The 13,579-nt window shown below is 49.9% G+C and overlaps 1 protein-coding gene across 5 annotated transcripts in view; it reads left to right on the top strand.

Moving 5' to 3' along the window:
* The first annotated feature begins 1,544 nt into the window (after nt 1-1,544).
* Nucleotides 1,545-13,579, top strand: part of Ush1c (USH1 protein network component harmonin) — a 44,893-nt gene continuing 32,858 nt past the window's right edge. For all 5 annotated transcript variants that reach the window (XM_021166993.2, XM_029479940.1, XM_029479939.1 and 2 more), the window contains exons 1-4: nt 1,545-1,651; nt 11,629-11,696; nt 12,166-12,309; nt 12,422-12,560. In XM_021166993.2, the coding sequence (XP_021022652.1) occupies nt 1,616-1,651; nt 11,629-11,696; nt 12,166-12,309; nt 12,422-12,560 (387 nt within the window). In that variant the 5' untranslated portion in view covers nt 1,545-1,615. The remainder of the gene's footprint in view (nt 1,652-11,628; nt 11,697-12,165; nt 12,310-12,421; nt 12,561-13,579) is intronic.

Below are 13,579 nucleotides of genomic sequence, written 5' to 3'. Positions count from 1 at the left end.
GATATACTTTGGAAATTCAGAAGTGGCTAGAGAAGTGGCTCAGTAGTTAAAAGGACTTGTTGCTCTTGCAGAGGACTGGGGCTCTGTTCCCAGCATTCCCATTGCATACAGCTGTTTATAATTCTAATGCCAGGAACCCTCTTCACAGCCTTCACAGCAGCAGACATACACACAGTGTATGTATATATATATATATATATATATATATATATATATATGTATATATATATGTATATATATATATGCAAGCAAACATTCATATGCAAAAATAAAAATGAACTTCAAAAAAGAGAAGAAAAGGGGTTGGAGAGATGGCTCAGTGGTTAAGAACACCAACTGCTCTTCCAGAGGTCCTGAGTTCAAGTCCCAGCAACCACATGGTGGCTTGCAACCATCTGTAATTGGATCTGACGCCCTCTTCTGGTGTGTCTGAAGAGAGCGACAGTGTACTCACATAAAAGAGAAGAAAAAAGAGAATCAAAGATGTAAATTGAAAGAGGATTGCATCCCATATGGTCTTTTCTGGACCTCAAAATGCCCTATGAGCCTTTCTGTCCAGTTTCTGACTTACTCAGTTAATGACAAAGAATCCTAGTTAGCACTGACTGTCTACTTGACGTGACCTAGAGTCATCTGAGAACAAAGCCTAGGTCTGATTAACCTGTGGACTTGTCCGTGGGGACTGCCTCAAGTATTAATTGATGCAGGAGGCAGTAAAGGACAGAGGCTGGGCTATAGCCTGGCTACTGACTTACAGAAAGCCTATGGTGACCACAGCATCCCTCTACAGGTGGCCCTGAGCTGTATAAGCATGCCAGCTAAGCATGAGCCTGGGAGCAGGAGAGTCAGAGAGTGAGCCAGCAGGACAGGACGCATTCTTCCAGTCTCTGCTTCAGGATCCTGCTTGGGTTCCCGCCTTTGCCTCTGTCAGCAATGGAACAGAACCTGGAAGCCTAAGATGGAATAGAGCTCTCCTTCCCCAAGTCGCTTTTGAGCACAGTATTTTCCACAGCACCAGAGTGGTACTAGATCGGATGCTGAGAATCCGGATCATACTCGCAAGTTATTTCCCCAGGCATACATCTTATATTTATATCTTAGTCTAGGCCATCATTTAGCCACCATGAGAATAGGCTGCTTGCTGGCAAATGGCAGACGGATCTAGAGAAGAGCCTTCTTGTGTCTCTGAAGTTACAATTGTGCCTGCCTCTGCTACACATTCATTTCAAGGCCTGCCTGGGCCACATGAGATGCTCTTTCAGAAAGGAAAAGCAGTCTCAAACTACCCCTGATCCCTACTGCCCTGTGTCTCCTCCATCTTAATGTGTGTGGGGACCACTCTGGAAAACACTGCCAGCCTAACTAAGCCACCATTAGCACATCCACACAATGAGGCTTCTTTTCTTCCAGGGCCGCTGGGCTGAACTTCAGGACAGGTGACCCCGCCTCCGGGCTGTCCTTTCTCCTCCCAGCCCCACCCCTGCTTCTTCCAGGCCCCACCCCTAGCTCTGAGGGAGGCAGGTCCTGTCCTGGCAGCTAACCTGCCAGAGCACCGCAGCAGCCAGGCACCCTAAGAAGTGGACCGAGCTGCAAAGCAATTGGATCAGGCTCAGTCATGGACCGGAAGGTGGCCCGAGAATTCCGACACAAGGTCAGAACTGGGAGGGACAGACAGTGAGGGGGCCACATTGATTCTTCAAAGTCCTCTAAGACCTAATATGTTTTCCAGATTACAGGGTCTGTGGAGGCCACAGAAGGTCACTGAAGGACAGGGGACTCAGTGGTGGCCTCCTAGCAGGCCCCAGATGGGGGTAAAGCCATGTCAACAGCTCATCACAGGTCCTGCCCAAGGAAGGGATCTGTATACACACCCTGCCGCTTGATACCAAGCGGAACCCTTTCAGACTGAAGGGTCTGAGTGCCTAAAGCTCACTCTGGGTGTCCCCTCTCCTCCCTTCCACACAGAGACCCAGAGATGCCCGGAAGCCAGTCACTGTGGAACCACAGAGGCTACAGGGCCAAGAGCTCTGGCCCAATGTCAGGGATCAGCCAATCACTAACTTAAATGTGTCCTGAGCACTTAGCCATTTTGTGTCAGATCCCATCTGCACCCTAGCATGGCTTGCCCAGTGTGGATGGGAGGCAGGCCTTGGGCACAAAGCATTGGGATCGAGGTTCGGTAGGGGCCGCAGGGGTGAGAGCTTCCTAAGCACACGCAGAAATGCTCCTGCCCCCACTCCCAGCCGTGAGAAGTGGCAGAAAATTCAGCAAGGGGGGGGGGCTGTTGAATGTCAAGGGGACCATTTGTGTGATGTGCTTTGAGCCCAGAGATGTGTGTGGAGATGTGTGTGTTTCAGGGTCAGGGCAGGGAGGGGGGAGACAGCTCAGCTGCAGTTAACATTTGCTGAGTGTCGATTTCAGTCAACCCACTTTAAAGGCTCCTGTCTCCTGTCTGAGCTTAAATTTCTCTTTCCTGGCCTCAGGCTGGGAGTAACGTAAAGTCGTAAAGTCGGCTTCTCTTTCAATTTCTTGCAGTGGAGTTACCTACACGTTATCTCTTTGGAGAGGATCACCCCCAGGGTCCCTGATGTCTGACTTAACTGTACATTCACCTCTATTCTTCCTCTCCCGGTTCTAGAGGGCCTCAGGTCTCTGCATTTCCGTGTCTGGGCTCCTCCTCAGAGTCATTACCTATTAATGTTCTCATGTCACAGGCAGGGCAGGCATCCTAGCGAGCAAGGCCTGGGCTGGACTTTGTGCCCTGTAGTCTCAGACATAGCAACAGCCTTCCTCTCTCGTGCTGTGGATCATCCGGGCACTGAGAGGAAAAGTGAGGTTGAGAGGCAGGCGAGCTGGGTGAGATTTACAGCTTTCCAAAGACCCCCTTCCTGAGTGTTTTGGGGGAAATTCTCTCCTAAGCAGAAGTTTACAGTCTAAATCTTTAGTTTCTGGAGGTAGTGTTTAAGGTAATGTGTTGTCATGGCTGATACTGGGTGACCTCTCTGTGACTCAGGTCCCAAATTTGTGAATTGAGCATACTGTTTAATAACATTATCATGAAGACTGAATGAAGGGTGTGTGTGTGTGTGTGTGTCTGAGTGTGTGTTATGTAAATTGAACTCTTGGAGAATCCCAACACTGAGGGTCAACTCTCATTTCTGCCACTAATTGACCTTGAGCAAGCCACTGGATCTCTGAGCTTTTGTTTCCTTCGTTGTGAGGGGGTTGTGCTGTGCTGTGTGTGTGTGTGTGTGTGTGTGTGTGTGTGTGTGTGTGTGAGAGAGACAGGATTAGGTAGGAATTCGAGTGTGGATGCTCAGATCCCCAGTCAAAGTCTGTGTGGGTTACTGTAAATGTTCGCTCCAGTTCTTGGTCTGTTCTGGTTCTAAAGCAGTCAATGGCACCTAAAACACTAACTTTCCTTCCCAGATGGAGGGAGCAGCCTTGAGATGGAAAGGGCCGGGCCAGGATGACCAGGGACTAAGGTCTCTCCCTGGAGCTGTGTGGAGCATCAGCTTTTCAAAGCAGCCTCTTTGTTCCCAGCTGCCATGCTGAAACCTGGTTATTCATTTGCTCAGAAAACATTTATTGCCTCTCCAGCAATCACACATTTATGAGTAGCTCTGGTGTACCCTGCCCTTGGCCAGTCAATCAGGGAGGGGTGGGGTGAATAAGAGCGGAGGAGTCCCTCCCTTCTAGGATTTACTATTCATTAGTTCGTTCGTTCGTCCGTTCATTTGTTCGTGCGTGCGTGCGTGCGTGTGTGTGTGTGTGTGTGTGTGTGTGTGTGTGTGTGTGTGTGTAATAAACACTCTCTGGCCTCCTAATCTATACCAGGCAGAGTTTTGGCACCAAGACCAAAGCCTTGCCAATCATCAGGAGCATGCCCTGGTGGGGAAGACAGTTACCAAGGAAACTAACAGTATCTTATGATTAGGTGAGGGGCTGAATGCTGGGAGAACAGTAACCCTGTGAGGGGAGAGACCAGCAGGTGGTATGCTATGTAGCCAGGAAGGCCTCTCTAAAGAGGTGACATTTGAACCTAGAAAAAGAGGAAGGTGTCACATGGTGGATGAGTAACAGAGAGCAATGGCAGAAGCAGTGAGGGAAACACCTGCCTGCAGTGCGTTAGAATAGCAGGCGGGGCTCTGGGAGGAAATGCAGAGTGGAGAGCGGTGGGTGGGGGTGAGGTGCGGACAGTAGTGACTTGGGGTTTTCTTCAGAGTTCAGAGGACTCAGCTAAGGGAGAATGGTTTACGTTTGAATAGGATTGGTCCTGTGGTTCCTGGAGTGGAAAGAGGACTTTACTCTGGATTTGGGATATGAGCATCTTCCCTATTAATTGAGGCTGGGAGTGGAGCTGTTAGGCTATGGATAATGGCGGGGTTAAGGACAAAGCCAACCTAAGTCCCTTTGGGATGTCTGAAATTTGAGGCACCTTGTATGTAGCTACTGCTGATGGAGAGGACTGTGGGAGACTAGAGGGGAGCATTGTGGAGTTCTTGGGTTAAATGGGGCATAAAGCCCTGGACAGATGTGGTCACCCAGAGGAGTAAAGATGCCGGGAAGGTCCAGGATATCACCAGAGGCCCAGATTGGAGGGGAAAGCAAGAAGGAACACTGGGTCACACAGGGGTACCAGAGGTGCAATGGGAGGCCAGGCCTGGCACTTGAGACCTCACTCCCACTCACCCAGCTGAGCCACACTCAGCCCCTTTCACTTTAGTTTTGTTTTGAGCTGGCCTTGAACTCAAAGCCACTGCCTTGTCAAAGGACAGACCTTCAGCTTCTCTAATCCTTCTTCTATCTCCTAGGTTCTAGGGCTGTAGACACACACGAGGAGGTGTGTATACTTTTTACTTTGAGGCAGAACCTCACTAAGTTGCCTAGGTTGGCCTTGAACTCTCCCTGGCCCACATAGGACTTGAATCTGCAGCTCTGCTGCCTCGGCCCTGTGAGTATCTGGGACGATAGTCCTGCACCACCACCAGGCCCCACTAAGATGAGACTCCAGACAAGATGAAGGCTATGTACATGACCTTGGTGGTGAAGGTCTCACAGGGGTATTATCACCCGCAAACTCTCCTAGTTGTATATATTCAATGTAAACTGTGTTTCACATGTCAACCACACTTCCATAGTTTTGAGGTTTTTTTATTTTTTAATTTTTTTTAAGATGGAAGATGTTCCCTTTTGTTTTCAATGTCAACTTGCCTCAGTCTGAAATCACCTGGGAAGAGTCTCCATTGAGGAACTGAGTGGATGGGATTGCCTATGGGCTTGTCTATGGGGCGTTGTCTTGGTTGTTAATTGAGGTAGGAAGACTTGCCCACTGTGGGTGGCACCATTCCCTGGGCAGGAGGTTCTCCACAGTATCAGAGAGCAAAGACACCACATGAGCATAAGAAAGCAAGCATCGGGGATACATGTATTTTCTCTGCCCTTGACTGTGGGTACGATTTAACTAGCTTCTTTGAGTCCAGCCTTGACTCCCCACCAGTGATGAGATCATGAACCAAATTAACCCTTTCCTCCCTTAAGTTGCTTTTGGTCACTGGGATGTTTTCATCACAGCATCATAAATGAAATTAGAACAGAAGATAATAAAACAAGGGTCAAATAAAGCTGATGTGTTTACTGTGTGGAAGGAAGGCTCAGCCTTCACCCCACCTGCATCTGGAGGGCAAATTGCTGGCAGCTGCAGAGAATGTCAAACTTTCTTCTTCTCTTACCTAGTTTTATTTAATAAACATATGACTGACTGCCTGCTTTTCTAGGAACTAAATTCTTCCTGTATTAACTCACTGAATTAAAGATGAAAACAATCATCCATAATAAGATGAAATCTTTTTTGTTTGATTTTGTTTTGTTTTGTTTTGTTTTTAAGACAGGGTTTCTCTCTGTAGCCCTGGCTGTCCTAGAACTCTCTCTGTAGACCAGGCTGGCTTGAATTCACAGAGATCTGCCTGCCTGTGTCTCCTGAGTGCTGTGATTAAAGGTGTGCACCACCATTCCCCACCGGAAAACCTTTTTTCCCCTTAAAAACGGGGACTGTGTGACTATTTTACACACAGGAAACTGAGGCAGGGAGAGGTGCAGACACAGCCCAGGAGGGCTTTGATGACTGCCCTTCACGCTTACGTTCCAGTCTCTGTGGCTCACACAGGTGTGGAGGACACGAGAGAGTAAAGACAGAAAATCATCCAACTTGAGGGAAGCTAGGGAGAGATGGGCACAAAGAGCACACAGGAACTGATGGAGGGTGTGGCCATTAGGAGGCAACACTGGAGGCGAAGTTTCAGGGTCCAGGCACCATCACTGGAGAGGCTAAGCCCACCTCAGCCAGGGGTGCAGCAGGAGACAAGTAGCTCATGCCCAGCCTGGAGGAACTTGTAGGGAAGGGCAGGTATGTCTGAACAGCTTGGGCTGGTGCAAGTAGCCATCAGGGACCAAGGACACACCCCTCTCTCCTCACATTGCCGGTCTCCAGCTTGTATCTTCTGCCAGCTGAACGCAGCAGTGAGCCAGAAGGCAGGGGAGGCCCTGCAAGGCCCCTAGAACAGGGACTGGGAGGAGGCTGGGCTGGGCTGGGCACAAAAAGGGAAAGGCAGGGCTTGCAGGTGGAAGCCACACCAACTGTTTTACCTGTAGCCCGTTTAATTCCCTCAGCAGCTCAAGGAACATGCAGTGTGCAGTGTGATTATCACCCCTCTCTTCCTCTCCTGAGAGGTTCGCCCATGAAGTGGAATTGTACAAGATCTAATCCAGCCAGCCCCTGTGGACAAGCCCCAGGAGATGAGGCTGAAAGGCCACCAAGGTCAAACCTACATTCTCCTCAGTGTCACAGGCAAAGGGCTTGAGCACAGAGAGGGAGAGGTGCTCAGAGCACAGTAAGGTCTGTGCATCAGAGGGAGACCATTCGTACTAGGGGGGGATGTGGGTGGTAGTGTGGTAGAGACTCCTAACAGCTCCTGTGCACCATGAACTCTGTTTGGGGGTTTCTGCTTCCTACTGCAAGTGGGAGCCTAGGAAAGGATAAATTTACTAAATGTAATTAGAGAAAGAGGATTGGCATCTTGCATACAATAGGTGCTCAATAAATGCATATTGGACTAAGGAACTCAAAGGCATACACAAGAAGTGGATACCATGTGATAGATGGGTTTTTAGAGCCAGCAAGCTTAGGCTAGAGTCTCATCTTTTGGCCTCCGTTTTCTCATCTGCGAAATGGGGTTAATACGTTCTATCTCCTGGGGTTGTTGGCAGGGTAAGCTTGTAGATCAGTGAGCAGAATTAGAATGAGTGAGACAGAAGCCATAGGCTGGGGACTGGGGAGGGGACTTTAGGCTGGACCTCCTAGAGGAGGAGACTCAGCCCTCACCTTGAAGGAAGACAGGGTTCCCATGGGAGGAGGCAGAGCAGGCTGCCTTGGCTGAGTCTGAGACCAGCTCTTCTGCAAGGAGGAGACAGACGCAAGGCTGTTGCAGACACCCGTGTGTGGAGTGTTGCAAGATGGTGTCCCAAGATGACTGCAGCAGGACGGAGGGAGAACTTTAGACACAAGCAGGTGGAGTTCAGCCCTTATTCAGCAGACCCCGGAAGTGGGCATCTTCCTCCTTGGCATGCGCTCTGGGAACCACAGGGAAACAGATCAGAGACACAGAAAGGGGAGGAAATGAACTGTGGAGATCCTACTATGTGCTGGGTACATTTTATGTCCTTAGAATTACTCACAGTGCCTGGAGCAGGGCTTCATAAAGATAACTTTTGGAGTGACGTTAGGGGGAATCCCAGGAGGAGACAGTTCTATCGAATTTGAAAAACATGTTTTTCTTTTTTAATTTAATTTTTATTACGTGTGCATTGGTGTTTTACCTGCATGTATGTATGAGCGTGCCAGATTCCCAGGAACTGGAGTTACAGACAGATGTGAACTGTCACTCAGGTGCTGGGAATTGAACTCAGGACCTCTGGAAGAGCAGCCAGTGCTCTTAACCACCGAAACATCTCTCCAGACCCATAGAAGCATCCTTAGGGGCAGTTTGAGTGATGTTGCACTGTTACCACACAGCCCGACTTCCAGAGACTTCCATATTTCTTTCTCTTGTGCCCTTGAAAGTCTGCAGACTGAGGGAGCAAAGCTGGATTGTCTCCTCAGGTCTCCTTGGAGACATTTCTGGGGTGGGAATGGCCCCTCTATTTATAAAGCCCTCTTCCATTGCCTTCACATTCCTACCTCAGAGCAGTCCAAGCTAAGCCACACTGCCTCCTTGGTGTCTGGTTCTGAAGGGGTGGGTTAGACATTACCAGAGACGCTGTTGCTACCGGGTGATGGTGCACGCCTTTAATCCTAGCACTCTAGAGGCAGCAGCAAGCAGGTGGGTCTCTGTGAGTTCGAGGCCAGCCTGGTCTACAAAGTGAGTTCCAGGACAGCCAGGGCTACATAGCAGAACCTCCCCTCTCTCTAAAAAGAAGAACATAGCAGGGGTGGTGGTGGGTGGGGTGGCATTGGCTGGGAAATGTCTAATGTGTCCAGGGAAATGTTTGTCTAGCTACATCCTGAGATCTACACAGGATATGGAGACGGTCCTGAAGACGTAGATAAATCTGGACAGGGTAGGTGTGAGCTTTCTGTCGATGCAGAATTGGGCCTGCAGGCTCCTTCTGAAGTGGTAACTTATGTGTGGGGGCCCTGAATACAGCACTCATCATTTAAGAGCTGTTCACAAATCCTGGGCCCCAGGAACAGGCTGTTTTCTAGGAAGACCATCTCTGGGTGACTCTAGGAAGGAAGAAAAATAGACTCCTGAACCCTAAAGTTGCCAAGTCCTGTGCGGTTTCCTCCCCCAATGTCCTAGTCTCCCGTCAGTGGGTGTAAATGTCATCCATGAGGATAGCCCCTTGCTGCTTAAACCTAAGCACGTAGCAGATGCAATTCTCCAGAGCTCAGACCCTCTCCTGTCCTTGTCCTCTAGTCCTCAGCCATGGCTAGAATTGGACAAGATGCTCTCTCCAGCTTAAGAGACAGGATGTTATGTTCCCACCAGGGTTCAGAGCATCACTTAAAAGGTGCTCTCTTATTATGGACCAGATGAAGTGGTAGGTGTATGTCATTGAGGCGGGGTTGGCATCTCGGCTATCAAACCTAAAGCCTCATGTATGCTGGCAAGCACTTTACTGCTGAGCTCAGTTCCACACCCCCACCCCAAAGCTTCTATAACAGTGCAGAGAGTCAGGTGAAGTGGTGCACACCTTTAATCCCAGCACCCAGAAAAACAGAGGCAGGCAGATTTCTGAGTTTGGGGCTAGCTCAAACTCAAAATATTGTTTCCAGCCAGCAATGGCTACATAATAAGACCTTGTCTTAATAACATACACACACACACACAGATAGACACACACACACAAACACACACACACAGACACACACACAGATATAGAGAGAGACACACACACACACAGACACACACACAGACACACACACACAGATAGAGAGAGAGACACACACACAAACACACACACACACAACAGTGGAGAGGAGAGGATTAGAGATGCCTCTATGGTAGAGGGTTGGATGTTGCATTCTAAAGGGGACTTGGGTGCTCTTTGTCCTGGAAGGCCAAAGCCCCACTAGACATGGCACAACAGCAAGAAAGTGGTCTTGGCATCAGACCTGAGTTCAGATCCCAGCTCTGCTTGGTGGCTGTGACCTTGAGTCGCCTCTGCCATACTCCTTGATTATGGTATGAGAATAAGGGTCACCCAGGGCTGATGCTTTGAACAAATGTCACCATAGGAGCTCCTGGGAGCACTGAAAGAATTTTGCCATCCCTTCTGACCCCATAGCTCTTATTCCTGTAGGACATGGCCGGACCAAGAGGCAGAGAACTCATCAATCCACTCAAGGCTTATTTATTGGGTATTTACTCTTCCTTAGTCATGAGGACCACAGACCTGAGTTGACCTACTCATGAAGCCAAATTCCAAAAAGTTACAAACCTTAAATTACTGTAATATCCCAGAAGAAGGGATATTTCCCGGAGGTCAGAGTAGGTTGGTTATTAAAGAAAGTCTCTGTGGGAAAGAAGCCAGCCATGCAAGTAAAGGGGGAAGCAAAATATGCTTAAGCCTGGGGCTGGGGGGAGTCTGGCTCAGACATGGAGCTAAAAGGAGATGCACACAGCCAGAGAGTGGCAGCCTAGAACAAGGACTTGAACTAATCGGGAGAAGGGGTTTTGTGGGAGGTTTTTTTCCCCCCAATGATGATGGTTACCTCTAGAGCCTCTTGAGTGACAACTAAGCTCTCTGATACCGAGGTATATTTCCATGCCTTAGCTTTGATTTTACAAGCACCAAGAAGCTATGAAACACTCAACAGGCATGGTTTTATATCTGAAGATTTTTCTGGCGCTGTTCCTAGGTGATCTAGCACCATCTGTGGTGCCCTTTCCCCATCTCTTAGCTGCTGGGAGCTTTGTACAGTAAGGAGCAAAGGTGCAGCTGGGGGACCTTCGAGGGTCACTGTCACACACTCTTCAGGCCCTTGGAGCTCAGCCTGGGGCACAGCCTTCTGGGTTCCTCCTGTCCTCAGTCAAATGCTCATGTAGATATAGGGGGGAGAGGACTTCCAAATTGAAAGTGGGAATCTGCATTGCCTGCCTGGGTTCAAAGTCCCAAGAGCTAGGCCTCATGGTCCTCTACACTGGGACAGACAGACTCTCTGGAGTCTTTCAAAGTCCTTAAGGTACCTGTAGAGAAGGCATGGTCTTGCCCCAAGCTCTAGGCAGGCAGGAGATCACAGCTTCTCCTGTGAAGGGCAGAGACTGGGGCCACAACGATAATGATCCCTGCCTTGCCTTGCTGCCTGGTCTTGGGCTAAAGAGAAAGCCAGGGATGCAGTCCTCAGAGAGTCCCCCTGAACTTTCCCAAAGTACAGAATTTGGGACTCCTAGGTCTCCCATCATCTCCCCATCATCTCCCCATCTCCCCAGGGACAGAGGTGCTAATGAAACAGCTCCTGTACATGACCTCGGAGTCCTAGCTATTGACGTCAGCAAAAGCTGGAATGATGTAACCTAATCCCCCCTGGGGGGACACTAGGGATGGAGGAGTGGCCAGGAGGCTGACTAGTGGACAGAACTCCAGGCCAGGCCAGGGCCAAGTGTATAGGCAGCACAGAGGGATTTAGCGATAGGGTGTCTCTGCTGGGTGGGATGTGTTATCTGATTGAGTGGCCCAAATCCTTCCTCAAAGCCTTTATCCGCCACTACAGCCACCATCAGGTGAGACTGTAGCCTTCTTCCCAACACAGGTGACACAGCCGTGAGTGTGGCAGCAGTCACATGGGAGTATGTCAGTGTTGAATGGGGGTCCATGTGTGCATGTATGTGTTCAACCTGTGTCACCTTGCCTGGGGAGAAGATGTTTCTAGGCTATTCCAGGGTGTTATGTACAGTTCTGCCATGTCAGATAGTTTGTGGCCTGGTTTTCCCCCCTTGTCTTTCCATTCTTAGCCTTGGGAGCTGCTGTGGGCATTTCAGACAGTGATGTCTCCTCCCCAGGTCTGCTGTGGGCACGCTGGGTGTACAAGGGACCTGAAGCTGCAATTTTGCTCTTTGGATTTTTCAGGTGGATTTCCTAATTGAAAATGACGCAGAGAAGGACTATCTTTATGATGTGCTGCGGATGTATCACCAGTAAGTGTGTGTGTCTGTGTCACCAAGCCCAGGCAGGCCCTCTGTGCCACAGGAATTCAGAGTGGGTTATGCCCTAAGACAACATGTACTCCTGAGAACACATGAATAGGTTGTTTTTACTTGCTCACAGACTCAGTGTATGTTCATGAGTAGCTCCTACTTGGCTCTGGACTGGGGTTCAGGGGTATACTGTGAGCAAGAAGGACTGACCTCTGCCCTCAGGATGATTCCAGTCTGATGATTCCAGTAGCTACCCGGATAGGTTCCATAGAATATGAATGTTAGGACAGAACAAGAAAGCCATCTGTTCCCAAGCCACTTCATCTGTGACTTCCTGGTCATCCAACTTGCTTTGGATCATTCAGTGTGTGTTTATAAACTCTGTTAAGGCCCAGAAGTGCAGGGGTGGGTCAAAGGTCATAACCAGCTGATGCCCCAGACAGCCACCCACCCTCTGACATCTCCAAAGGACCATGGATGTGGCTGTGCTCGTGGGAGACCTGAAGCTGGTCATCAATGAACCCAACCGCCTGCCGCTGTTTGATGCCATCCGACCCCTGATCCCACTGAAGCACCAGGTGGAGTATGACCAGCTGACACCCCGACGATCCAGGTGCGTCCAGTCCCCAAGCCAGAGGCTAGGCTTGGGAGGGGCCAGCCAGGGTACACAGAGCTAGCTCTCAGGCTTGAGCTGGGTCATCACCAAGCCCCCATCACTGTAACAGGAAACTGAAGGAGGTACGCTTGGACCGTCTGCACCCAGAAGGTCTCGGCCTCAGCGTGCGTGGAGGCCTGGAATTTGGCTGTGGACTCTTTATCTCCCACCTCATCAAAGGTGGCCAGGCAGACAGCGTTGGGCTGCAGGTAAGTCATCAGAGCAAGCAGATTGGGGCCTGGGTCTCAAATGTCTATCTGCTTCTGATCCACTGTGTGATACAATGTAGACACACATTTTCTTAAGCCTTTGGGAAGGAAGGGAGTATTTGGAAGCCTTCAGAATACAGGAAAACTCTCTCTCCCTCTTCCCTTCCCCTCCCCCTCCCTTTCCCTCTCCCTCTCCCTCTCCCCCTTCCTCCCCCACCCCCTTGCTCTCTTGCTCTCTCCCTCTGTGTCTGTGTGTGTCCCTGTCCTTACACATACTAGCAAACACTCCACCACTTAACTCTGTGTGTGTGTGTGTGTGTCTGTGTGTCTGTGCGTCTATGTGTCTGTGTCTGCCTTCACACATAAACATTCCACCACTAAACTCTATCCAGCCCTTGCCTGCTTTCTTGGGTCAAGATGAGAAGCTGATGTTGCCTCTTGCTACAGCCACTGAGCCCCTCCCCAAGTCCCCTACTTCCTGAAGGAGGAGCAGGGTTAAATCAAGGCAGGCACCTTCAGCTTGCTACGGCCACCTTTTAGTCTAATGTATTGTCATGTGTAAGAACATAGACACTGGACCATCCCATTCTGCTCCTGGCCTTGCCTTCCTTGAGTCGTGAGACTTTAGTGAAGTGACCTGGCCTTGGACCTGACTTTCCCCCACTGTAAAGCCATCGGCCTGATCAGGCTGTTGGAAAAACGGGAGTGAATGAGACAGTCAGCACAGCTTCTTGATACACCAGGGCTGTGAGACTGACAGGTCCATACAGAGCAGTGAACTGGTGACCACCTCCAACCAAATCAAGTCAGTACGCATCAGATGAATCAGCCCCATTTGAAAGTGTTCATAGAGGTGCAGAGGTCAGTGAGCAGCAGAGCCAGGCTTTGAACCTGGGTCTTCTGGATTCAGGTCAGCACCCAGGCTTCTCCCATACAGTCCCCACACTTTCGTGTCTGAGCAGGGACAGGCAGGCCTCCAGGTCTGAGGGCTGCTTATGTCTCTCCAGGTAAAGAGACTT

Source organism: Mus caroli, chromosome 7 (genome assembly GCF_900094665.2).
Source record: "Mus caroli chromosome 7, CAROLI_EIJ_v1.1, whole genome shotgun sequence".
NCBI classification, from domain to species: Eukaryota; Metazoa; Chordata; class Mammalia; order Rodentia; family Muridae; genus Mus; species Mus caroli.
The sequence above is the reverse complement of the archived record's forward strand: the minus strand, read 5'-3'. Positions and strand labels throughout refer to the sequence as shown.